At 42.4% G+C, this 26,575-nt stretch overlaps 3 protein-coding genes across 6 annotated transcripts in view; 2 read left to right on the top strand and 1 right to left on the bottom strand.

Moving 5' to 3' along the window:
* Positions 1-3,764, top strand: part of stag1b (STAG1 cohesin complex component b) — a 44,084-nt gene extending 40,320 nt beyond the window's left edge. For all 3 annotated transcript variants that reach the window (XM_062985290.1, XM_062985288.1, XM_062985289.1), the window contains exons 32-34: positions 1,302-1,416; positions 1,536-1,616; positions 2,641-3,764. In XM_062985290.1, the coding sequence (XP_062841360.1) occupies positions 1,302-1,416; positions 1,536-1,616; positions 2,641-2,664 (220 nt within the window). In that variant the 3' untranslated portion in view covers positions 2,665-3,764. The remainder of the gene's footprint in view (positions 1-1,301; positions 1,417-1,535; positions 1,617-2,640) is intronic.
* Positions 3,765-6,597: 2,833 nt separating this feature from the next.
* Positions 6,598-13,861, top strand: msl2b (MSL complex subunit 2b). Of its 2 annotated transcripts, XR_010007392.1 has the most exons (3): positions 11,044-12,692; positions 13,554-13,663; positions 13,777-13,861. XR_010007392.1 is itself a non-coding variant. In XM_062985442.1 (2 exons), exons 1-2 carry the CDS (start codon positions 7,611-7,613, stop codon positions 12,703-12,705), a joined length of 1,809 nt encoding a protein of 602 aa, XP_062841512.1. In that variant the 5' UTR covers positions 6,598-7,610; the 3' UTR covers positions 12,706-13,506. The 2 variants fall into 2 exon arrangements, 1 of the variants encoding a protein (XP_062841512.1); XM_062985442.1 differs by lacking the exons at positions 13,554-13,663; positions 13,777-13,861 and adding an exon at positions 6,598-7,752 and having other exon boundaries at positions 11,039-13,506.
* A 42-nt stretch (positions 13,862-13,903) lies between these two features.
* On the bottom strand, positions 13,904-19,771 carry tnfsf10 (TNF superfamily member 10). The gene is made up of 5 exons (XM_062985443.1): positions 19,658-19,771; positions 17,748-17,894; positions 16,947-16,992; positions 16,583-16,699; positions 13,904-15,483 (listed from the first exon to the last, which is right to left on the bottom strand). Exons 1-5 carry the CDS (start codon positions 19,769-19,771, stop codon positions 15,023-15,025), a joined length of 885 nt encoding a protein of 294 aa, XP_062841513.1. The 3' UTR covers positions 13,904-15,022.
* Positions 19,772-26,575: the final 6,804 nt, after the last annotated feature.

Here is a 26,575-nt window from a genome sequence, read left to right as displayed (position 1 = left end):
ACCCCGAATAACGATGGGAACAAGGTATCTACACAAGGTGCCGCATAGGACACACCAAACTGACCCATACGTACTTGCTAAAAGTAGACCAGGCCCCCACTTGCCCATTCTGTGGATTGAGAACTTCTATTAAATAAGCTCAACCTCAGTACACCCATAAACTGTTTAAATTCTTGGAATCACTTGCAATTATAAAAATTAGGGATGCATCAATACCATTTTTTCCCAACCGAGTACGAGTACAAGTATTTTTGTACTTGCCGATACCGATACCTGTTTAGAATACCGTTTTTTTTGTTTTTTTTAAACAAAAACACACGTGAGAAGTGACGAGAAGTTTAATGATGCCACGTCCAAAAATGCAAAATGAGTGATCAAAGTGTTTGTGCGCTGACGTGATGAAATCAAGGAGGAAAAATAAATGAATCGGAGTGGATTTGGCAACACGAATAGCATGGATTGCGTTCTAGCATCTGACGCGCTAGAAAACTCGAGCGCTCGGTGAGCCGGTCGGATCGAGTTGTTGGATAGTCCACACGCAAATCTAGCGCCGACCAGTCACCGAGCGAAAATCAGGGCAAAGATCGTGTGGTGTGAACCGGGCATAACGCAGCAACGCGCACTAGGCACACGGTATCGGATGTTTAGTATCGGAGCGCGGTATCGGGCAAATACCCGATACCAGTATCGGTACTCGTGCATCTCTAATAAAAACCATATAAGTTAGACCCTCACAGTCACACAAACACTCTTAACCACCATGCATACATGGGGGAAAATTGACCCACCACCTTGACGTTACATAATCTATTAGTTAGCCATGATAATAGCCATTGCAGCTGACATGGCGTTAAGAATTAAACCAACAAACAACTGTACTTAATAAAAAGAGACCAGGCCCTCACTTGCCCATTCTGTGGATCAAGAACTTCTATTTAACACATTCTCTACTCATGCCAACTGACGAACACCATGAGAACAAAACTATACAATACGAACAGTCTTGGAAGCACTAGCACTTAAAACGCCATATAAAGAAAAAACAATTAAAATCCTACATTCTTATTGTTACACAATCACTCTAACCACCATATGCACGAGTAAATAAAGCAAATCGACCCACCTCTTTGACATTTAAAGGCTGGATCTATTAGTTAGCCATGAAAATAGCCATTGCAGCAGACATGGCGTTAAGAATTCACCGACAACATCATCATCAGTCGAGACCGTGCTATTACTTAAATAACTGCTTTAGACTGAGCTTTAACCCAAACTAAAATAGACTAAATCATGTATTTCAGACGTGGCTTAATGGAAGACGACGCAGAGCCCATCTTTGAGGACGTAATGATGTCATCACGTGGCCAGTTAGAGGACATGAATGAGGAGTTTGAGGACACCATGGTGATAGATCTGGTGAGTCGTTTATTTTTAGTGTAGCATCTGGTTATAAGCAAGACAGGATCAGTGTGTTTAGATCGAGCTTTTCTAATAAATCTGTTATTATTATTATTATTATTATTATTATTACTCAGCCACCATCAAGAAACAGACGAGAGCGAGCTGAACTCAGACCGGACTTTTTCGACTCCACGGCGATTATAGAAGACGATTCGGTAAGGAACGTCTGTACAGGGTTTGCATGACAGAGCTGACTGAACTGGGGGTGGGTTTTTATTTGTTTATGGTCGATACTGACTGTTAGTCAAGGAGCCTGGTACCTAATATTAATTTTACCCCTTTCTCTCCCAATCTAGTCATATCCAATTACCCAGTCGTATCTTTCCTTTGCTGCTGCAGACCCCTGCCATGACTGATGAGGGCCGTATTTAATAAACACCCCGCTCAGACATGTGCAGTAGCCAACAGCTTCTGTTTGGTAATTCTCCAATCACCTCCGACCCACCACATTTTTCCCCTCGGCATAAGGTGATTGGATTTTCTTTCTGACCTTGGAAAGAACCCACTGTTCCAAGTACTTGTCAAAGATTGCAGTTCAATACGGCCCATTTATTTACTTTATATATATTTTATTTGTTTAGAGTAGTCAATTTGTCTTCCGCTGCTGGGCATCCCTAATTTTCTGCAGTTGAGGGCATATTGCTGCTCACGCCTTCTCCGACTCGTGTGCAGCCCTTAACGGAACCCTTTTCCAACCATGCACTCTGCACAGGCGCCTCTATCTGCCAATCAGGTCCTTACACAGCGTTTGAAGACCCGCCCACATATTCCGGTCATCCCTCCCTGCCGGCACCGCCAATTATGCCCGCTAGATGGCGCCTAGCCGACCGGTGCCAACCGAGAAGTTCAGAATTTCGGCGCTGGTGTGCTAGTGGAATATCACGCTGCTCCACCATGGGCACAGGCCCATTAATTTTGAGCTAAAAGTCGGCTATAGTCGGTCATGAGTAGTAATAAGGTGTTAGGAGGCATTATAACACTTTCTACTAAATGCAGTAGGTGTATGGTGCATTTTTACCCAGCAGATGTTGCCATATCTGTAAAAAACACCTCTAGTTTATCTTGAATTTACTACATTTCCACCAGAATGTTAAATAAATCACTAACTGGGGTTATGGATTTAAAATCAAGCTACTGTATCATGTCACACAGTAACAGTTTTTTTTTCTTCCTTCACAGGGATTTGGTATGCAAATGTTTTAAAGCAGACTTGCTCATTTGGCGGGGGAATCGCAGCCAGCAACGTTGTTTCTCCAATCAACTAAAGCCAATGTTTAAAGAATCTCACTTTCAACAATATTTTTAAGCAAAAAGACTTTTCTCTTTGATCCAGTCACATGTTTTTGACACAACGGTCACGATCATATTGACCTTTTAGTGAGGACCAGCTTATCGCTCATACGTTCGATTCTTAAGTTCGGCCCATAAACCCTTGAAATAAACAAACTGGATTTGTAGGTTTGTTTTTACCCCCTGTAAAGCTGTGCATATTTTCAACACAATTTGAATCTGACCACGTGAAATGATGATGTACATACTGTAAGGCTTTTTTTTGTATCGTCATGGTGTATTCATGTTCAGGATTCCAAGAATCAAGAACCTGCCATTTGACCTTTTACTGATCTGATTTTGTGATTATTTCCTCTCGTTAAGAACCTTTAGATTTGTGAGGCAGCCTACTTTCCACGTTCGAACCAGTTCCAGCTGTACCACACCTACACAATCCTGTATGTATGTGAATGTTGTTCATTATCTACTGGAATCCAGAGTCCTGTATGTGAATGTTTTAGAGTCAGTGTGCTATTCACAGTGATATCAGATCCTTGTTTAGGACAGTGCCTATAAAGTACACTGCTGTTATACGTATCAAACACAGAGGCTACGATTCGGTTCTCATGTTGACTTTAAAATGTTTTTATGTTTAAATAAAGGTATTTAATGTTTTTTTTTAATATTATTGAGTAAATTTGCTATCAAAATCCACCAATTTCCTTTCTTAATTTTGTTACTCGACTGGAAACCTCAACTTCATATCCAGATCAAACCCTAAATAGGAACTGTGTTTCTTTTAGTCAGCAATGAACCAAGTTCTTTTTCAGGTAAAATTCACAGACGTTCTACAGATATTCTTGGACACCATGCAGCCATCTAAAGGATTTATGGTTCTAATATGTTGGTTTGTTTTTATCAGTTGACGTCCTGCTTGGAGTATTGCTCAAATAGATTTTATGTAGAAAACTACATTTTGTTTCAGTGTTGTTCAGTACCTACAAAATACATTTTAATAAAAAGGACTATTCATACATGCTTTTCATTATTGTTGTGTTAATTTTGTTTTCATAGTAGATTTATTAAAAAGACCTTTCCCATGACTGGGCATTTCATTAGGTATACCTACCTGATACCCAGGATTTTACCTGGTGCACAATGACCAGCAACACACACTAATATCTTACCATGTTGGTGACATTAAAGTGCCAAGAATGGACCACCATCTATATATCATGTGGTTCGTTGAGGGCTCTTATGGAGATCCCTTTTGATTGATGGGTCAGAAAAAGTAATCAGTAAAGGTTTGTTAAATAAAAAGCTTGATATATACAGTATGTTACAATGTGAACAACTACGATGTTTTGTAATAGTAAAAATATAAATCGTGGTTTGTAAAGTAACGTTTTGTGTATCTAGACACCAAGTGGCCGTCATCGGTTTGTCTGGTTGAAAGCAATTTAGAATTAAGAATAGCTACAGAGCCATAATCCAAGCAATTACAGGTAAAGGGCAACCTGATATTAATGGGACTAGAGCATGTGATATTTCGATTCCAATTTTGATTAGTCTTATAGTAAAACTAGTGCATTCAATTTCTATTTTAATATACTGTTTAAGAGTTTAGACAAAATAGTTTTCTAACCAGCATTGAGATATTGCTACTAAACGAAGACCAGTTTGGAAGCCAAAAGAGCCGTTTTGTTTTGGCAAGCTGAGCCAATTGAAGTGACTCCCAAGAAAGAATCGACTCTTATTGGTGAACGAAAAGGATTAATATAACTCTCTGGAAAGATTCGACTCTTATTGGTGATTTAAATAACTCTGTGGTTAAGATTCGACTCTTATTGGTGAACTAAGAGGATTTAAATAACTCAGTGGAAAGATTCGCCCCCTCTTGGTGAACTAAGAGGATTGATATGACTCCCTGGAAAGATTCGACTCTTATTGGTGAACTAAGAGGATTGATATGACTCCAAGGAAAGATTCGACTCTTATTGGTGAACTAAAAGGATTGATATGACTCCCTGGAAAGATTCGACTCTTATTGGTGAACTAAGAGGATTGATATGACTCCAAGGAAAGATTCGACTCTTATTGGTGAACTAAAAGGATTGATATTAAAGGATTGACTAACCAGCATTGAGATATTGCTACTAAACGAAGACCAGTTTGGAAGCCAAAAGAGCCGTTTTGTTTTGGCAAGCTGAGCCAATTGAAGTGACTCCCAAGAAAGAATCGACTCTTATTGGTGAACGAAAAGGATTAATATAACTCCCTGGAAAGAGTCGACTCTTATTGGTGAACTAAGAGGATTGATATGACTCCATGGAAAGATTCGACTCTTATTGGTGATTTAAGAGGATTTAAATAACTCCGTGGAAAGATTCGCCCCCTCTTGGTGAACTAAGAGGATTGATATGACTCCAAGGAAAGATTCGACTCTTATTGGTGAACTAAAAGGATTGATATAACTCCCTGGAAGGAGTCGACTCTTATTGGAGATTTAAATAACTCTGTGGTTAAGATTCGACTCTTATTGGTGAACTAAGAGGATTTAAATAACTCCATGGAAAGATTCGCCCCCTCTTGGTGAACTAAGAGGATTGATATGACTCCCTGGAAAGATTCGACTCTTATTGGTGATTTAAGAGGATTTAAATAACTCTGTGGTTAAGAATCGACTCTTATTGGTGAACTAAGAGGATTGATATAACTCCCTGGAAAGATTCGACTCTTATTGGTAAACTAAAAGGATTGATATGACTCCCTGCAAAGAATCGACACTTATTGGTCAACTAAGATCATTTAAATAACTTGTATTGGTGAACTAAGAGGACTTTAATAACTCTGTGGAAAGAGTCGACTCTTATTGGTGAACTAAAAGGATTATAATAACTCCCTGGAAAGAGTCGACTCTTATTGGTGAACTAAAAGGATTGATATAACTCCCTGCAAAGAGTCGACTCTTATTGGTGAACTAAAAGATTCGACTCTTATTGGTAACTAGGAGGATTGATATAACTCCCTGAAAAGAGTCGACTCTTACTGGTGAACTAAAAGGATTTACATAACTCCCTGGAAAGATTCGACTCTTATTGGTAAACTAAAAGGATTGATATGACTCCCTGCAAAGAGTCGACTCTTATTGGTCAACTAAGATCATTTAAATAACTCGTATTGGTGAACTAAGAGGACTTTAATAACTCCGTGGAAAGAGTCGACTCTTATTGGTGAACTAAAAGGATTAATATAACTCCCTGGAAAGAGTCGACTCTTATTGGTGAACTAAAAGGATTGATATGACTCCCTGCAAAGAGTCGACTCTTATTGGTGAACTAAAAGATTCGACTCTTATTGGTAACTAAGAGGATTAAAATAACTCCGTGGAAAGATTCGACTCTTATTGGTGAACTAAAAGGATTAAAATAACTCAGTGGAAAGATTCGACTCTTATTGGTGAACTAAGAGGATTGATATAACTCCCTGGAAGGAGTCGACTCTTACTGGTGAACTAAAAGGATTGATATGATTCCCTGGAAAGATTCGACTCTTATTGATGAATTAAAAGGATTGATATAACTCCGTGAAAAGAGTCGACTCTTACTGGTGAACTAAAAGGATTTACATAACTCCCTGGAAAGATTCGACTCTTATTGTTGAACCAAGAGGATTGATATAACTCCGTGGAAAGATCCGACTCTATTCGGTGAGCCGAGCCGAAAGGATTCGAATCGCCTTTGCTTTGTAACCAAGGGAACCTGGTTCATCGCGAATGCCGACGTGTTCTCGCGATAGCCGCTGAAGAGTGAGGAGTTCTCGCGAGACTTGAGCTGCAGCGCCCCCTCGTCGAATGCGGAGAGGAAAAGGGAGGGGAGAAGCCTAGCCGTAGCACAGCAGCCTTTTTCAAATACAAATACGTTTCACCAGCCTTTCGGAATACAGATTCGGCTTCGAGGGAGCCGAAACGGCGAAGTTTGACGTGTTGTGAGTCGTTTTTGGGCGTGTGTTCGTTCCGGAGGCGCGTGTGAGGAGGAAAGCTAGCCGAGGGAAGACTAGCTAAAGAAAAGCGGCCTGTTTTGTTCCTGGTCTCGCGGAGCCGCGGCTCGGTCTCGCGCCCGCTTTCATCTCATGCATTCTGCGCTGCAGGACGCGAGCATGCTGGAAATAGCACTGACCAGTGCACGGAACCCGTTTTAATCGGTTTGTTTGGACTTAAGGGGGGGGGGACGGCGGCGGCCTGTTTTGTTTGTGCAACAGCACCGCCATGAAGCGCGGGGGGGGACAATAACACAAATCGGGCTGAACTTGTTTGATCTGTTTTGGCTCTGCTTTTATAAATAAGGAGGACTAACCGCTGTCGGAGGACCGTGCTGGGACAATGAAAGCAAAGCGGTGTGTGTTAGGATATTCAAGCGATCTGGAAAAGCGAGGATCCGGCTGGGTTTGAATTTGGGAGCTCCGACCTGCTCGGCTCTGGTTATTGGAGGCCGGGAGCGCGGAAGAGCGCCGCCACTCTGCTGGGTTTAGTTTTTTTCTTGTATTCATTTAATCTCCCCTACAACAAAAGGCTGATTTTTTCCCTCTGCTCCGGGATGATCCTTATGCAACCATGATCAGCATGATTCTACCATGGAGGAGGGAAGCATAACGCGTGCATAATGGAGCGGCTGCACTGAATGCACTGGATACGATGTGGAGAGACGCGTCTCCATCACGCCGCATGTGTGATTAGGATCTCGATACACTTGCTAGTCGAACACGTTTGCACGCTTTTCTTCAACCATTCCTTGAACGACGGGATTGCATATATATCCCCCACCACCTCCACCAACCCTGATCTGGATCTACATCTGCATCTCTAGCTCCAGGTTGCTGAGATGAACCCGGTGAACGCTACAGCTCTGTACGTGTCGGCGTGTCGCTCAGTGCTGCGCTGCGATCCCCGGGACCCGCAGGCTTTAGCCGAGCTCTACAAGCTCCTGCCTTTCTTCAGACAGTCCCTCGCATGCCTGGTGTGCGGTACGTATCGATCAAATCCCCTGAATAACTGGCTCGATTCGATACCAGCTGCTCGTCCTCCTCCCTCCCTCCCCCAGACACACCCCCGCTTGATTCCCTCCACTTCGCTTCCTGACTACAAATCAGATCAGAGCATCCCTCCTGCTGCAGAGCAAACCTGATTCATAAACCTTCATTCAGCATCAAGCTTGATTTATATGTTTGGTTTTGTGTTAACTGAAGCAATGGATGGGGGATGGGGGGGGGGGGGGGTCATTCTTTAAATCCAGTCCCTTTATTTTTATTTATTATGTATTTTTAAATCATCCTGCATTAGTTAGGAACATCAGACCTGTCCCTCTCTTCTGGGTTAAACCTGTTTTGTTACTTTTAATGGTAAAGCATTTATATTTACACATTTAGGATGGTCCTTTAGATGCGGTTCATGCTTTGTTTATTTGTTTATCCATCCTTGACAATCAGATTAGGTCTGTTTTTGAGGATGATTTATTATTCATGGATAATTATCAGTCGAAGCTTATCCAATTGGATAGATGGATGGATAGATAGATAGATGGATGGATGGATGGATGGATAGGTAGATAGATAGGTGGATGGATGGATGGATGGATAGGTGGATGGGTGGATAGATGGATAGATGGATAGGTAGATAGATAGATGGATGTGTGGATAGATAGATAGATGGATAGATGTATGGGTGGATAGATGGATAGATGGATGGATAGGTAGGTAGGTAGGTAGATAGATGGGTGGGTGGATGGATGGATGGATGGATAGGTGGATGGGTGGATAGATGGATAGATGGATAGATGTATGGGTGGATAGATGGATAGATGGATGGATAGGTAGGTAGGTAGGTAGATAGATGGGTGGGTGGATGGATGGATGGATGGATGGATGGGTGGGTGGATAGATGGATAGATGGATAGGTAGATAGATAGATGGATGTGTGGATAGATAGATAGATGAATAGATGTATGGGTGGATAGATGGATAGATGGATGGGTAGGTAGGTAGGTAGATAGATGGGTGGGTGGATGGATGGATAGATAGATGGATAGGTGGATAGATGGATAGATAGATGGATAGATAGGTAGATAGGTGGATGGATGGATGGATGGATGGATAGATGGATAGATAGGTGGATAGATGGATAGATAGATGGATAGATAGGTAGATAGGTGGATGGATGGATGGATGGATGGATAGATGGATAGATAGGTGGATGGATGGATGGATAGATAGGTGGATGGATGGATAGATGGATAGATAGGTGGATGGATGGATAGATAGATAGATGGATAGGTAGGTAGGTAGATAGGTGGATGGATGGATGGATTGATTCAACTTTATTGACATTGCTCAGTACAGGTACAAGGCAACGAAATGTAGTTAGCATCTACCAGAAGTGCAAATAGTAGCATTGTGCAAAAAAACCCAGAGAATATCAGTAAACATATGTCCATGATTAATATGAATATAAAGTTATAACTATAGCTATTTACATATATGGAATTATATCTAGGTACATAGTACTATATACATAATAGCAATAATAACAATAAGCATATGAATAAAAAATGGGTATGTATTATAATAATAGTAGTAATAATAATAAAGATTAGTTAGGTATATATTAGTAATAACAGTAATAGTAATAAAGATGTGTAAATAATAGCTATACAGCTGTAACTATAACTATATAAGGATGGTGAAAGATAACTATACATATATATGTATGACGGTTGTGTAAAGTGCAGGTGCATTAACCCCATTTGTATTTTCCTGTATTTTCACGTCCAACACGTGTGCACTGTTCCGTTATGAGGAACCCCGGCGTCCCTCCCCAAGGACGAGCCAGTTATTGTCCGTCTAGGCCCCGTCCGCACGTGTTTATCCTTGACTACAAACACAATCAGACCAGCCCCCGTCCTAGTAATCAAGTCTGATGAATTACTTCTGAGCATAGAGCATCGTTTTATCTAGTGTGCAGAATTACCCATCACTGCTGCGAATCCAGGCTGTTTATGTATCGACTCAAATGATTTGTGTATTAGTACATGAATTGATTCAGATATGATCAGACATTAGACGTCTTTGTCTAAATTGAACAGACACACATAAAAATATTGCATTATTCCGCATAAACAACTTGCAGACTTTAGTACGTGTCGCTCTGGCCCACCTTATCCTACCTACTTTTGGTTTTTCAATCGAAAGCGACCCGCACAGGTCAGGTATTATTTAGCTGGTGGACCATCCTCAGCCCTGCAATCACTCTAAGGTAAACACAGTATTATATTCGGTCAGTGCAGTGGCGGTCACATGGAGGTTCCTTTTCATTGATGGATGTGGTAGCAGGGCTGACAAAGTGCACAGCGCAACAGATGGGCCACAGTGAGTAATTGTATACCTACAAAGTGCATTTATATGGCAGGTGTAGCTCATAAAATACGCCAATCGATGTAGAATAAAAGCTGTAATGCACCTGTTTGTAAGGACACGCCTAAACCACAGCAGTTATATCTTAAATACGTGTAAATTAAGAGGCCAGTATATAAAACATTGCTGATCGTGAGGTGGCTTGAAATCTAGTACAGACATTTAAGATAGTAAAAGTGCACATGAATATATAAACAACGTGCATACCCACGCCCCTAATAAACATTATTTATAGATATTAATTTCAGTTTGTAATGGCTGAATTTGGGTTGGCTTAATTAAACATCCTGATCCATTCTGTGCACGTGTCGTCCTCCAGTTACTCAAAATGTGTACGAGTATGTGGATTAATTGCTTTTAATTGCCCCTATAAAGCTTCGGAATGAATGAATGAATCGGAACATCGACTGAGACTTTTAGACCAATGTCAGTGCTCATCCATACAAACCAAAGTCCAACAAGGTCATAGCTGGGGGTCCAAATACTTGTCGATGCTCCGGGATTGACCCCACAGTTTGTCAGAAATCCCACTCCGCTGTGTGTATACATATTTGATATCGGAGACACTTAGGAAATGTAGAAGCGATGCATTCTGGGTGTCCTGATTTGGGAATTGCTTAGTTCTCGAGCAAACACAGTAAGTGACTCTATAAAAGTGCTTGTTTGTTACTACCCCCCTGTATTCCTGCCTGGCTGTAGGGCCATGTATGAGTAACAAAAGGAGACACTGTTTGCTTGGAGCCTTTGGAATAATTTTTTATTAGTTGTTGATAAACAGCGCCACCTATTGCCTCAGATACAGGTATTGCAGGCTAAAACATTCCTCTCTCTCTCTTTATTATAGGGAATATCCTTAAAAATCCGATCGCCCCGACCAACTCGGCGTGCCAGCACTACGTCTGCAAAGCATGCAAAGGCAAAAAGATGATGATGAAGCCGTCGTGCAGCTGGTGCAAGGACTACGAGCAGTTCGAGGAGAACAAGCAGCTCTGTATTCTCGTCGACTGCTACCGGAAGCTCTGCGAGTACATCGCCGGCTCCCCCCTCGCCACCCATATTCCCGGCGCCGCGGAGGGTTCCTCGGACTTCCTGGCTCTGCTCAAAGAGGGCCTGTCGTTGGACGTCAAGCAAGACGAGGACTCTGTGTTACCGAACCTGACGCAGCACTCCCCCGCCCCGTCGACCTCGGAGACGCCTTCGAAGGAGGACCAGTCGCCGGGCCCGTTAGAGGTCAAGGAGCAGCCGCTTAGTCCTTTGGGGGTGAACGGGCTTCAGGACTGCAACGGTTTGAGCAGCGTGGACGAGCTCGCGGCGAGCTTGCCCTCGCCACACGCAAACGTCCCGGTCACAGTGGAGGTCGAGACCGGCGTGGTGAAACAAGAGAACTTCACGAATGATATTCCGGTAAGCGAGGCGGTGGCGGCGGCTGGCGAGGAGCTCTGTACCAGCAGCATGGACATATGCGGGTTTGCCGAGGATATAAAACACGACGGCGGGACTCTCTTGTTGAGCGTAGAGGAGGTGCTCAGGACTCTAGAACCCGATCCCGTTTCACACGAGTGTCCTTCCATTCTCCAACCGAGCCTCGGCGCAGAAGGAAACCTAAACGGACCCTTTGGCTGTTCCGACTCCTCTCGGCAGCTTTCCTCGCTTCCCCTGGACTCTTCGGGGGTCCTGGCACCTCAGCGTCCGCCCTCCCAGCTCATCCCGCACCCCTCTTCCGGAATATCCTCTTCCGCCGTGACCCTGCGAGCACCGCGCTCCAACCGCAAACGTTCGCGCTCCGAAAGCGACAGCGAAAAGATCCAGCCACTGCCCATCTCTACGTTCATCAGAGGTCCCGCCCTGGGTGCCTCGGTACCCGTTCCTGTCAAGTGTGAAACTAAGGCTCCTGTACACGCAGCGCCACATACGGCGGCCGTCCCGAACGGTGGGGGGCTGCCGAAAGTCGGCAAAGCTCTCTTGGTGCCTAGTAAAACCGTCAGAAAGACTCTGGACCAGCACGGACCTAAAAAGGCGTACACGAAATCCAAGCAGAGCGCGCCCAAAACGAAAGACAAGACGAAAGACCGGATCGCGGGGAACCCTCTCGTGCCGGGCAGCCCGACGAAAGTCGTGTACAAGAAACCGCAGGAGAAGAAGGGCTGCAAGTGTGGCAGGGCCACGCAAAACCCAAGTGTTCTTACGTGCCGGGGTCAGCGCTGCCCGTGCTACTCGAACCGCAAGGCCTGTCTGGACTGTATATGCCGCGGCTGCCAAAACTCCTACATGGCCAACGGTGAGAAGAAACTGGAGGCGTTCGCGGTGCCGGAGAAAGCCCTGGAGCAGACCCGGCTCACGCTGGGTATCAACGTCACCAGCATAGCGATGAGGAACGCGGCCGGGAGCGGCGCCCCCGGGGTGCTGAACGTGCCCTCCGCGACGGGCTCGCCCGTGGCGTCGTTTCTGACCGCCGCGCCTCACGAGGACAAGGGGTTCGACGAGACTTTACAAATGAGGTTTGACTGTTGAGCCCTGCACGACGCTCTAACCATCGTACGCCCCCCCCCCCCCTAATTCCAGCCTGGCTCGGTCCTGGTATTAGGACTAGTCCCGGACGTGAGCCGGGGGAGTCGACCATAAGGCAGCTACTGTGATTCTGTTCCACTTCGTGTTATTAAATGATTAGCTGTTGCTAAAGCTCGTGCCTGTAAATCACTTGTAATGTAACATTAGTATTTTTTTATTTTATTTTTATTTTTTTTTAATTATAAGTTCTTACACACTTGTGACTTTGAGTCATGTTACTGTAAGCTGATATTTTTTTTGCTAGTTTATTTTTTTCCACTACAAGTGATCTATCAGGCATGATCTTTGGCAAAATAAACGCCTGACCTCATTGTCGTGGGTCATGTTAACGTGGACACGTGGACGATTTTCAATTCGTAGGCTAGTAGACGGGACCCGTTCGATGAAGTGGTACCTGCTACGTCGGTAGAGACTGGTCGTATTTATAAGCTTTTTTGTACACAGACGTAAAGAAAGCCAGATTTGAAAGTACATTTTATTACATTTTTTAAGTTACATTTACAGTAACAGTTGCAGTATTTATTGGGCATCGCTTAATGTAGATTGCAGGCCATCTAGGGCGTCATCAGGATACCATTTCTACCGATGCAATTCAATGAAATGCAGTACGTTCGGTTTTCTGTCTAAATTATGTTGCGGTCCCGTTTGTGCTACTTTATGCTGTCTGAACAGTTTCCCCCCCCTCCCTCCTTCGGGCATTTAAATACCTGTAATATAAATGTAACATATTTCCACAAAATGAAACCTGACTTGTCTCATTTCTTTATTTATTCATTTATTCATTTGATGAGGTGACTGACTGACTGACTGTAATGCATGAGCTTTAATCCTACTGTGTTCGTTTGGATGTGATGCTGTTCGCCTGTAGTGCCACAAGTGGGCAGAAGCGAGGCAGGACAAAGTAAGTACCAGTCATACTTTAAAAACGTTGCAGTAACTTCTCACATTTGATTTATGTATTTATTAGGATTTTAACGTAACATATTTTACACACTTTGGTTACATTCATGACAGGACAGGTAGTCACTCCTCCTCGTACTGTACCGGCGTTTGCTTGAAATACGCTTGGGAGGAAATGTAGTAGAGGCCGGCCTGCGGCACCACCAGCTCACCGCCATTCAGCGAAACTTGAAGAGAGATTAGACCATTTTTTAAAAGGTAGGTCTTGTGGCACAGATCCACCGAACGTTTAGGAACATCAAGGCCTCCAGAATACCAGACTAACATTGTATTGCTTCAGAAATAGGCTTTGAAATGGCGTAATCATGAACTGAAACGTCATAGGTCATATGGAAAGACTTCATTCAGTGTGTTTCCTAGTGTATTCACATAGCCACAGTAAAACGGTGGTAAATTTAAACAGCTATTACACAGTATTTTACAAGACAATATACAAATCGTTCAGCCTTTTTTTAGAGGAACTAATATGTCGATCGTTCTGGATTGATTAAGCACGGTGGCGGTTCGATCCCAGGTGGGGTGGTCCGGGTCCTTGGGTTTCGTCCATGCAGTCAGATAAATTGGAGAAACTGAATTGCCCTATAGGTGTGTGTGTGTCTGCCCTGCGATAGACTGGCCAGGGTGTTACTGTGTGCCTTGCGCCCATTGAAAAGCTGGGATAGGCTTCAGGTTCCACGACCCTGATTGGATATGCGGTTAAGAAAGTCAGTGAGTGAGTGAGTACAATATGTCCAGATATTGTTAATTGCGATGGTTCAAAATTATCAATAAAATATATATATACACACACACACAATGTTGTACAAATATAAAACTGTGCTATATTCTATGCATCCATTTCTAAAGCGGGGCATTCCTCTTTGTGCTGTTGAATTTTTAGGATTGAACATATCCCTTGATGTTTAACAAGAGTCTTTTGTCTACCTGCACAATACATCCTTCCTGCCAACCAGGTCACAGTACTGGGTTCCACAGTAACCCAAGCGACCTAACGGGCTATTACTGGTGCTGCCGCTCGGGCAGACGGGTTCAGCTTCACCCTCACGGTCCTCATGGTTTTCAGTCCGCCGCGGTGTCGCCGCCGATCGATCAAGCCGGGCGCACGTACTTTTGAAAGGCCTCTTTAATTTTAGTAGGCGCGCTGGCCTGACGGTGTATTACAGCCCACATATACAGATGATTTGCTCTTTGGCAGCGATTCAAAGGGAGCTCAGGAGACGAGCAGCCAAGCAAGTCCGGTCCTGCTCACCTATCGGTCCGAGTCTGAGCGTTAAACAATCTCCTTGTCTGTCTGTCGGACCTAACTTACCAAGAAGGCACCGAAAAAGCTCGACTTCTCATCCATGTCGATGGTGCTCACATTACTCACAGTCACAAATACCCTATCTCCACCTCCCAGCTGGAAAAGCCCGGCTTGGTAGATGGAATAGAGTCCGTACTCGGCGTCCCGGGACCAGCAGGTCGTCCTGGCGTTCTTCATCAGCAGGATAGGCACCGGATACGAGCTGACTTTCTTATAGACGTACTGGAGCATCGGCTTGCCCCTCGTCGTGCCCCTCGTCGTGCCCCCGTCTTCCCCTTCCTCCTCCTCTTCCTGCACCAGCGTTTGCTTGAAATACGTCTGGGAGTAAATGTAGTACAGGCCGGCCTGCGGCACCACCAGCTCGCCGTCGTTCAGTTTCACGTTCTGGAGGAACGCCAGGCCTTTCTCGGATTCCCATGACTGGATTTTTTGGCCGTCCACCTTCCTGTTGGAGGCACCTAGAGCGGCAGGGAATGAGAGAGAGGAGATTATAGGGTTGGGTTGGCTAGAAAAGCTCCATTGTTTCAACGTTTGGCAGAAAGAGATGCATATTTCAAAGCCTGGGCTCAGGTTGCACGCCAGCCTTTTTGAGTTAAGTCAGAATGTGCAGCAGAGTCACAAAGAACATGAGCTATTTGTTTCTTTTGAGCAGAGAGTTTATAGAACTGTAAATACTTCATTTGGACTAAATATTTTAGAAGGTTGTTGATATTTCTTTGTCTGTTCAAGGGTACAAGTATCGGGATGCAATCTGTTGACACGAAACGCTGTTCTACACTGATTGTGTGCAATATAAGTATATATGGCTTTGGACTTTGTTCCTAGTCCAACAGACTATTTGAAAAATGCTGTATGGGCTGTTATCACCTGATGGTCATAACATTAAAACCACCTCCTTGTTTCTACACTCACTGTCCATTTTATCAGCTCCACTTACCATATAGAAGCACTTTGTAGTTCTACAATTACTGACTGTAGTCCATCTGTTTCTCTACATACTTTTTTAACCTGCTTTCACCCTGTTCTTTAATGGTCAGGACCCCCACAGGACCACCACAGAGCAGGTATTATTTAGGTGGTGGATCATTCTCAGCACAGCAGTGACACTGACATGGTGGTGGTGTGTTAGTGTGTGTTGTGCTGGTATGAGTGGAGTTTTTAAATACCGTGTCCACTCTATTAGACACTCCTACCTAGCCGGTCCACCTTGTAGATGTAAAGTCAGAGACGATCGCTCATCTATTGCTGCTGTTTGAGTCGGTCGTCTTCTAGACCTTCATCAGTGGTCACATGACGCTGCCCACGGGGTGCTGTTGGCTGGATGCTTTTTGCTTGGTGGACTATTCTCAGTCCAGCAGTGACAGTGAGGTGTTTAAAAACTCCATCAGCAGCGCTGCTGTGTCTGATCCACTCATACCAGCACGACACACACTAACACACCACCACCATGTCAGTGTCACTGCAGTGCTGAGAATGACCATCACCATATAATGGTCAGTTTGGTATCTCTCTGAAAGTGAAGCTTTTAACTGTGAGCTACTGTTCGTATAGACTTACCTTCATCCTTGTCTGTATCCGGTACGTAGCTGCCTGTAACGTGGGCAGCAATTTTGGGTCGTGGCAGGGTGTCCTGGTCCTGAATCACCAGCGATGGAAGGACTCTGGACACTTCATCTGGAAAAAAAAAAAAAAAAAAAAGAATATAAATTCATCTCATCTATCATTGTAATATAATTGTAATGCAGTGGTCTTGTACTAGTGTTTTCCATTATTTGAAGTATTTAGTATTAATTTAAGTTCATTAGGGTGACGCACAGACATGATCGGCCGAAGCCCGATGAAACCAGACCAGCCGTGACCCTGACCAGGTAAAAGCGATGAATAAAATAATAAAAATGAGGACATGAGGATTTGTGCGTACCTTTGACTGCTGAGGAGATTTCATCCTGGTAGCGATTAGACATCGACTGTCCAGACAAAAATAAAAACACACATTATTTAAATTATTGAAGAATTAAAATGATTTAAATGCTACTTAAATATCAAGATACCGACAGCACGATCGGTTAGGCTTTTAATTATCGTAGCTTGTTAAAAAATCCTGCATTTTTAAAGCAATTATCCATTTTAAATGTCACATCTGTTTAATTATCATAAACATTCTGATCTGTTTTCCTCTACAGACAAAAGCCATTTTTTTCATCACTTATTGTTTCTAAGTAACGAACCAGAAAGGAAAATTGACTGACTGGTTTTACAATTCATGTGCAAACAATTAGGAATTTGTACATTTAAAAGAAATACTTATACAATATCTAATTAACAATCCTTAAAATCAACAAAATCTTTAGACCTGATCTGATACAGGCAGTGTATGACTTCAGAATTGTAAGAAGACTCAACAAACCAAAGATTACCTACACAGCAGGTTCCCAAAGAGGTTGGAAGATGTTCCAACTGAGAATATATCACTACTACAGTGGTTTAGTATTACTGATACTTTAACATAATATTTAAACCATATTTGTGACTTATTGTTTATTGTTTCTGGGTCTATTTCTAATGCCATATAGCCCACAAGACTGGGTTTAAAAAATCCCAGCTATGAGTAATCAGAAGAAAATTATTTACTATGGTGGCAGTAAATGGGTTTATTGTGCTCTCTGTGTGTGTGTGTGTGTGTGTGTGTGTGTGTGTGTGTGTGTGTGTGTGTGTTTGTTACCTTTTCGATCAGAAAGTGGAGCTGTTGTGTGACCTGCCAGCAGGGGTCGTCTTTCCCCTCAGCACTGTTCCAGTCTGATCCCTTCAGTGTGCGCAGATTGGAGGGCATCAGACATGATACACTGCTCTTAGAGAAAGTCTCCTTCATCTGTACAATCAGACAAAGAACATATAAAAATAAAAATAAATAAAAACTGGACCGTTTTCTATACTGGCTGCCATTCAGGTTTGGATATGATCCAATTAGATTAGACTTATATCAGATAACACTTGTATGCAGGCTGGGATTTATTTTCCCACCTTATCTAATTTAATAAGACAGATACCACGACTATTATATATTTACCTTGTATACAAATGTCTTATTCAAATATTTGGACAACCTGGATCCAATTCAATGTTTTTCTGATTTCATATGTAAAATATTTGCATGTTTTATTGCTCAGTTTATTTTTCGAATGCCCTGTCATTCACTGGCACCCTGTCCAGGATACTCCTGCTTGCACATCTTGTCATTAAATGTCTTGAGTATATTATTGTATTTTGTTAAATAAGCTTAAATAACTGCCATTAAAAATCTGTCTGATTTTAATACTGATCTATCATAATTTATACTCTCTCTCTCTCTCTCTCTCTCTCTCTAGCCTTGCGGTTAAGGTACTGGACTAGTAACCAGAAAGTCGCTGGTTCAAGCCCCACCATTGACAGGTTGCTGCTGTTGGGCTCTTGAGCAAGGCCCTTAACCCTTAACTGCTCAGCAGACTGTATACTTGACTGTACGCTTTGGATAAAGGTGTCTGCTAAATAGCAAAAATGTGAATATATATATGACGACGTCATTCTCCAAAGCAACTTACAGTACAATATATATACATACATACATACTTTTGTAAGAAACATGTATGTCATGGAAATCTTGGAATCTTCCTGACCCATCTTTTTGTGACTGAATATTCAAGTCCTAAACTTAACCCTTAAGAGATACGGGTTAACCTCAAGCTCAAGTTTTTACAAAAGAAATAAATTAAAACAAAAATGATTGGAATCCTTCTCACTACACACATATCGTATCTTATGAAGGTAAGTTCCCTTTTGATTTCATTATCTGCTGTTTCATTTAAGTTTCGTTTGGTGTGGTACAAAGCAGTGTAGGAATTCAGGTGCTGTTTTGTTGTTTTACTTAATCACTTAGCTGGTGGCATTCTCCAAAAAAGCTCCAAAAAGCAAGAAAAAGAAAGAAATGCATGTTGCATTGCGTTATTTATTGATTTGAAGGACCAAACCATCACACAAAGACAACTGTGCATGCCAAAAACAAAGCAGTGTAAGAATTCAGGTAAGGCTTGTTGTTTTACTTAATCATTTAATCACTGGGAAAATAACTGGTGGCATTCTGACACTCATGTCAAGAAAGGAGAAGCAAATGCAGATTGCACTGGGTTATTTATTGCCTTAAAGGACCAAACCGTAGCACAAAGACAAATTTGCAATGTAAGAATTCAGGTGCTGTTTGTTGTTTTACTTAATCACTTAAGCTATCAAAAAATATATGGTGGCATTCTGAAGCTCCAAAAAAGCAAGAAAAAGAAAGAAATGCAGGTTGCATTGGGTTATATATTTATTTGAAGGACCAAACCATAGCACAAAGACAACTTTGCACGCATTTTAAGGTGCATTTTATTTTAGCACCATTATGTGCACCATTAATTCGTTTTCTGCAGATCAAAACTGGCTGAAACTTCAGCTGCACAAACTACTGGAAGGAGTCCAGTGAAACAAACACCAGTAAATGCGCACCAGTTTGTGCACAAAAAACTGCGCACAATACGAGCACCTATTCGACAGGTTCGACTGCAAAGCAGTTGCACATATTATTCGATAAAGTGGGAAAAACTCGAGCGAAGTTCTTACCGAGTTGAGAACGTTGCTGAAGTAGATGAATGTCACGGCGACCGCGATGGTCTGCAGCAGGATGGCAGCCAGGAGCAGCAGGCCGATGTACTGCATCGTGCGGGAGTTCGTCATACTCATGATGAGTGCAGATCTGAAACAAAAGCTGCTCCACGATTCCTGCCCCAGTACATGAAAAAATACCCCCCCCAAAAAAACCACCCAGCACAGCAGAGTAAAGCATGGAGGGCGGAGCAGCTCCAACAATCAGGAAACACAGAGCAGGAACATGCAGCTCGATTCCTGTAACAGCTCCACCATCTCTTTCACTTTCTGCTTAACTTGTTTTCATTCCCAAGAGTCAGATTCGAACCTCACCTAACAAGTCGTGTCAGCTTATATTATCCTATAATCCTTGAATACATACATGTTTACCTGAACAGTCCTGAAGGAGAAGTTTAAATAGTTCTAATAGTCCCAAAGTTAGTGAGTTCTGTGTTTCTCTTCTGATATTTAGTTCAGTTTTACACATCAGGAGCCTTTTAAACAAGAAAGACAAAAAATGAAGGTGAAGACTCAATATTATTGCACATTGTGTTGGAATAAGATGTATAACCAGCTCACGGTCAGGTGTCCATATACTTTCCGTCATACTGTACATAAACAACTTGGATTTCATGCATTGTTGTTTAAAACCAGCATAATGAATGCATTTCTAAGATATACAAGATGAACTAAATAGCCAAAACTATATGGACATGCCTCCTTATTATTCTTTAATTATAAAACCAAGATGTGGTCATATCAAAATAATCAACGAGAGCAAGAAGATTTACATCTTAAGCTTTCAAATCTCCCATCCAGCTCACAGTGAGGTGTCCATATACTTTCGGTCATGCATTGTTGTGTTCCAAAGCTGTTTACTGCCTTTAATTCACTGCTTAATAACACTCATACTTGAGTAAAACTAGCATAATTAATGCATTTCTAAGATATACAAGATAAACTAAATAGCCAAAAGTATGTGGACATGCCTGCTTATTATTCATTAATTATAAAACCAAGATGTGGTCACATCAAAATAATCAACAAGAGTAAGAAGATAATACACTTTCAGATCTCTTGTTCCACACGGTTTGGTCAGTTGAATGACGGACCTCCAGTGGTCCTGTAGGATGAATTGGAACGTCAACTTCAATGCTCGAGCAGAACGAGCAAAAATTAAACCTTAAACTCTCGTGGAGAGCCATCCCAGAAAAGTGAAGACTAAAAAAAAGGTAAAAAACATCAACATTAATGCGCATGGTGTTGGAATAGGATGTTTAACAAGCTCACGGTCAGGTGTCCATATACTTTCGGTCATATTGTACATGAGCAACGTGGATTTCATGCATTGTTGTGTTTCAAAGCTGTTTACTGCCTTTAATTCACTGCTTAATAACACTCATACTTGAGTAAAATTAGCATAATTAATGCATTTATATATTTAAGATATACAAGATGAACTAAATAGCCAAAAGTATATGGACCAAGATGTGTATCAAAACAAAGAAGAGCAAGAAAATAATAAGCTTTCAAATCTCTCGTTCCACACGGTTTGATCAGTTGAATGAAGAACGTCAAGTGGTCCTGTAGGATGAATTGGAACGTCAGCTGCGAGCCAGGCTCTCTAGTTTAACATCAGTGCCTGAGCTGAACGAGCAAAAATTAAACCTTAAACTCTCGTCCCAGAATAGTGAAGACTAAAAAAAGCTGAAAAACGTCAACATTTATGTGCATGGTGTTGGAATAAGATGTTTAGCAAGCTCACGGTCAGGTGTCCATATACTTTCGGTCATATTCTACAAAAGCAAACATGTACAGATATACAACGTGGATCGTGTATCAATTTTTGAGGCAACTCTCAGTTCAACATACCGAGCTTTTCCTTTTTCAAGACACCTTGTAGTGACCGTATGTCTTCCACAATCAGAGATTGAGTGCATTTATGTCCGGACTGTCTTGGCAACATCGTCCCATAAATAAAGTGTCACTCTACGTCCATTCTGACATTAAAACTGTCAAGTAAGGACAGCTTCGGGGCTGATTTGTGGGTAAATTGATTGGCCCAGTGGGGGACAGTGGTAGCCTAGTGGGTAAGCTTGTGGGTAAAGCCTACAAGTATGTGTCGATCGCATTTTTCTGACAATGTTGAGCAGCACCAGTTTTCTCTTCTTGTGACTAGTATGCATGTCTGTTATGTCTGTTGTCAAACATGCAGCCATTGGTTACATTTGATTGGTTGATGACTGTCAATTATTCACTTTAGCAAGGACGGTGGGAGAGCGGTGGCTTTGTGATTAATGTGCTGGAGTAGTAATTAGAAAGTGGAGGGTTTAAGCTCCACCACTACCAACCGGTCATTGGCACACCTTTAAACAAGTCCCTTAAATAGTATCTTGAATTGTATCCTGTCTCAGGTTTAAGATGCTTTAGATAACAAGCTTCTATAAAATACTCAATTGTATAATAATCTTAGCAGGGGGGCTTTAGGCAGCCGTTTTTAAAATTGGTTCCATCCTAAACACAGCAATCAGAAGGGGGGTCTCTACATGCTTTTGGCTATAAAGTGTACATGTATAGTTTGGATTCATTACTTGAACCATGCTTTTTACAGTATAGATTGCAGTATAGGTCTTCACCAATGGATAATAAACGTACACTGCATACGTTTCACAGGTTTTTAGATTCTCACCGGTCATTCAGGGTACCAGCTATATGGGAGCAAGCTCATACCATATGGGAATCATGGTTTTATGTTAAAGAAAACATCTGTAATTTGTAAAATTACTCAAAGCGTAATAGTCGCAGTATCCAAGAACATGCTGAACCTGAAACCGAGTGCGGTTCTTCGCCCCATGGAGATTTGTATGAGGGGATTTTTGAGCTGTCTTAAACAATAGAAGAAAATAAATAATACAATCTGTAATGTAGCGGTTTACAGAATACGATCATTGGTTCATCTGAGTCTAGCCTTCAGGACAAAATGAACCAGACACACACACACACACAATTCGATCTCGACATGTGTATGCAATTTCTTTGGGCTTTTTGGGGAGTATTCGCTTCGGACCGTTCCTCACCGGGTCATTCTGTACAGGCCGGGGCTTTTAGTGCTGATTTATGGAGCTTTGTGGCCCTCCCTAGTCGGATGACGGGTTCTAGTGAGCCTCCTTAAACTTGGATACTGAGACTGTGGAGAAAAACAACACACTTCTGGTTTCTGGGTTGCCTGTGACTTTAAATTTAAACCTTATTTTGACACAGTGCAATTCTTACAGTGTTCTTTTACACCTGTATTATATTTAAATATACGTACTGTATAATAACCAGTATGTTGGTGGTTTTCCAGTTTACTCCTTTACAAAGTATTCATTCTTTACACCTAGTTGGAATTTAAAGAAGCCAATTAATCTACATGCTGGTCGTGAACAGCTCCAGGCTTCTAGAGACCTGGATTCCAGCAGGTTCAACAGGTTTTCTGCCTTTAAATCATTGGCGGTGCTCTAGAAAGTGCTTAATAACACTCACACCTGGGTAAATCTAGCATAATTAATTATGTGTATGTGTTCGATCAGTTGAGTGAAGGACCTCCAGTGGCCTGTAGGATGAACTGGAACATCAACTGCAAGCCAGGCTCTCTTGTTTACACCCTTGGTGTGGCAATAAGATGTTTAACGAGCTCACGGTCAGGTGTCCATATACTTACGGTCATATTGTACGCACAGAGGATCATATTTCGCTCTGGCGGTTTCAGACGTTCATGTTTCAGATACGTCTGGCCGTCCGATCGGAATTTCGAACGGCCTTCAGCGCAGTAGGGCGAAGATCTGTGCGGTCAGCTATTTTTCCTCACTTTGTTTTCACTACATGTCACGGCCAGATGAAGTCATTGGTCTTAATAAACAGCACATGGTGAGATGTGGCCGGAGACGTGAGGCTTCCTGTGAAATATGGGATGTCAGCAAAACGCTGATACATCAGGATTTAAGGGACCTTTAGATCAGCAACTGGTTTAGTGGGCGCCACCCATCATCATGTATGGTTATACACCGATCAGCCATAACATTAAAACCACCTCCTTGTTTTTACACTCACTGTCCATTTTATCAGCTCCACTTACCATATAGAAGCACTTTGTAGTTCTTCAATTACTGACTGTAGTCCATCTGTTTCTCAGCATGCTTTGTTACCCCCTTTCATGCTGTTCTTTAATGGTCAGGACCACCACAGAGCAGGTATTATTTAGGTGGTGGATCATTCTCAGCACTGCACTGACACTGACATGGTGCTGGTGTGCTAGTGTGTGTTGTGCTGGTATGAGTGCTCACTGTCACTGATGGACTGAGAATAGTCCACCAACCAAAAATATCCAGCCAACAGTGCCCTGTGGGCAGCGTCCTGTGACCACTGATGAAGGTCTAGAAGATGACCAACTCAAACAGCATCGATCGTCTCTGACTTTACATCTACAAGGTGGACCAACTAGGTAGGAGTGTCTAATAGAGTGGACAGTGAGTGGACACGGTATTTAAAAACTCCACTCATACCAGCACAACACACACTAACACACCACCACCATGTCAGTCTCAGTGCAGTGCTGAGAATGATCCACCACCTAAATAATACCTGCTCTGTGGTGGTCCTGTGGGGGTCCTGACCATTGAAGAACAGGATGAAAGGGAGCTAACAAAGCATGCAGAGAAACAGATGGACTACAGTCAGTAATTGTAGAACTACAAAGTGCTTCTATATGGTAAGTGAAGCTGATAAAATGGACAGTAAGTGTAGAAACAAGGAGGTGGTTTTAAATCAGCTTAATCCAGAACAATAGACATAAATCTGCACTTTTTTAACGTCCTTCCATTTCTCTCCCTCCCTTCTTTTTGTCTCTATCTCCGTCCGCCAGCTGTGCTGAAATGCAGTTTTCTATTCCGCACTGTTGACACAACCTCTGCTAAATAGCAGAGCGGCTAAACAATGCCTCAATCTGGCCGGCTAATATCTGGCACCCAGACGCTTCCAGTATGAAAAAAATACACAGCAATAGGGAGAAAGAAAAACAGCCGGGGTTACAGACGGCCGGGCTGAAAACTAGATTTTCCAATAGCAGTGATGGACTTTTGGCTTTGTTTGATTGAGTCGATGCCAGGAAAGCTAGCAAAGAATTACTATCTGATTGCTCGGGGTAGATTTGGATAATGAGCGTTGCTGGAGAAAAACAAATAATTGCCGCCTCCTGATTGCCTTCATTAATGCAGATTTGTCCCACTGAGTGAATTTAGATCACTGAAAGCAATATGTTAAACACCCATACCTCGTTTCTTATCATTTGTTGATCTTTCACATCACGTTTACTGCACATCTTCCGTGCAGAACTGCTTTTAATCAGATGCACTGCAAGGTCTTCAGCTGCCAACTTTTTATTTTAGGTTGTGCAATCAGCATCCCTAACTTCAGCTGTATACTTTTAATAATAAACCAACAGCAGCTTAATCCAGGATGTGTACAAAATTCTTAAATCCAGAACAATGTACATAAATCTGCACCTTTTTTAATGTCTTTTGTCTTTCTTCCCTCCTTCCATTCTGCTCCCTCCCTTCTTTTTGTCCTTCGCTCTATCTCGGTCCGCCAGAAACCTTCTTTTTATGTGGATTTACTTCTTCACTGAGACCACCTAGGTGCATAAATTCCATTTTTCACTTGATCTACCTTGTATTCTAGAGTCGTGAACATGCTAAGGCTGAAGACATCTGCAGACTTTTCTGAAGTCTTTTGTTTCTTTCTGGATAGTCAGTCATAAAGGCTGTTGACAAAATGTTTTTAAAAAAAATCTATTTTAGAGAGATGGCTCTCAGTGTGGTTCGGTGTAGTCCTAAAGCCGTAGAAGTAACCCTTTGTGTAACGCTTTCCAGACTGATATATTGTAATATACCGATCAACCATAACATTAAAACCACCTCCTTGTCCATTTTATCAGCTCCACTTACCATATAGGAGCAATTTGTACTTCTACAATTACTGACTGTAGTCCATCTCTTACTCTGCATGCTTTGTTAGCCTCCTTTCACCCTGTTCTTCAATGGTCAGGACCCCCACAGGACCACCACAGAGCAGGTATTATTTAGGTGGTGGATCATTCTTAGCACTGCACTGACACTGGTGGTGGTGTGTTAGTGTGTGTTGTGCTGGTATGAGTGGATCAGACACAGCAGCGCTGCTGGAGTTTTTAAACACCTCACTGTCACTGCTGGACTGAGAATAGTCCACCAAGCAAAAATATCCAGCCAACAGCGCCCCGTGGGCAGGGTCCTGTGACCACTGATGAAGGTCTAGAAGATGACCAAGTCAAACAGCAGCAATAGATGAGCGATCGTCGCTGACTTTACATCTACAAGGTGGACCGACTAGGTAGGAGTGTCTAATAGAGTGGACAGCAGTGCTGCTGTGTCTGATCCACTCATACCAGCACAACACACACTAACTCATTAATACCTGCTCTGGACAGTGAGTGTAGAAACAATGAGGTGGTTTTAATGTTATGGCTGATTGGTGTATATCAGTTCCTCTGGCATAGTGTTCGTGTTGGAACTATAAGGTGCATGATGGTTCTTGATGGTTTGTCTCTTTTCTTAGATTTGGTTTACTGGTTGATTTGGTTTCATATAGTGATATGGATGTTGGATAACTTTGTTCCTTAAATAAATAAAACTATTCTGATGAGTAAATGTGTTGTGTTTGTGATCTGGTCTGTAATTCTGTGTTACAAATACAGTGGATTGTTTTTAGATTCGGGGAGATTCGAGTTTGTCTGAAAGCAGGAGTCTCCTCAACCCACGAGACAGCTTGAGCCTAGCACAAAGATAACTGGCACGATTCATGCCGTCGAGATAAATCCTC

This window comes from Trichomycterus rosablanca, chromosome 23 (assembly GCF_030014385.1).
Source record: "Trichomycterus rosablanca isolate fTriRos1 chromosome 23, fTriRos1.hap1, whole genome shotgun sequence".
NCBI classification, from domain to species: Eukaryota; Metazoa; Chordata; class Actinopteri; order Siluriformes; family Trichomycteridae; genus Trichomycterus; species Trichomycterus rosablanca.
Note: the sequence above shows the minus strand (reverse complement) of the source record. Positions and strands in the feature narration are given on the sequence as shown.

What these genes read in the sequence shown, in the direction of transcription:
- tnfsf10 (XM_062985443.1), bottom strand. Translation starts at nt 19,771, where the DNA reads ATGACGAACTCCCGCACGATGCAGTACATCGGCCTGCTGCTCCTGGCT. An exon ending in TCAGCAACGTTCTCAACTCG is followed by an intron (nt 17,895 to 19,657) that starts GTAAGAACTTCG and finishes CTGATTGTACAG; the next exon opens with ATGAAGGAGACTTTCTCTAA. An exon ending in AATCTCCTCAGCAGTCAAAG is followed by an intron (nt 16,700 to 16,946) that starts GTACGCACAAAT and finishes TTTTTTTTCCAG; the next exon opens with ATGAAGTGTCCAGAGTCCTT.
- msl2b (XM_062985442.1), top strand. Translation starts at nt 7,611, where the DNA reads ATGAACCCGGTGAACGCTACAGCTCTGTACGTGTCGGCGTGTCGCTCA. An exon ending in CCTCGCATGCCTGGTGTGCG is followed by an intron (nt 7,753 to 11,038) that starts GTACGTATCGAT and finishes TCTTTATTATAG; the next exon opens with GGAATATCCTTAAAAATCCG.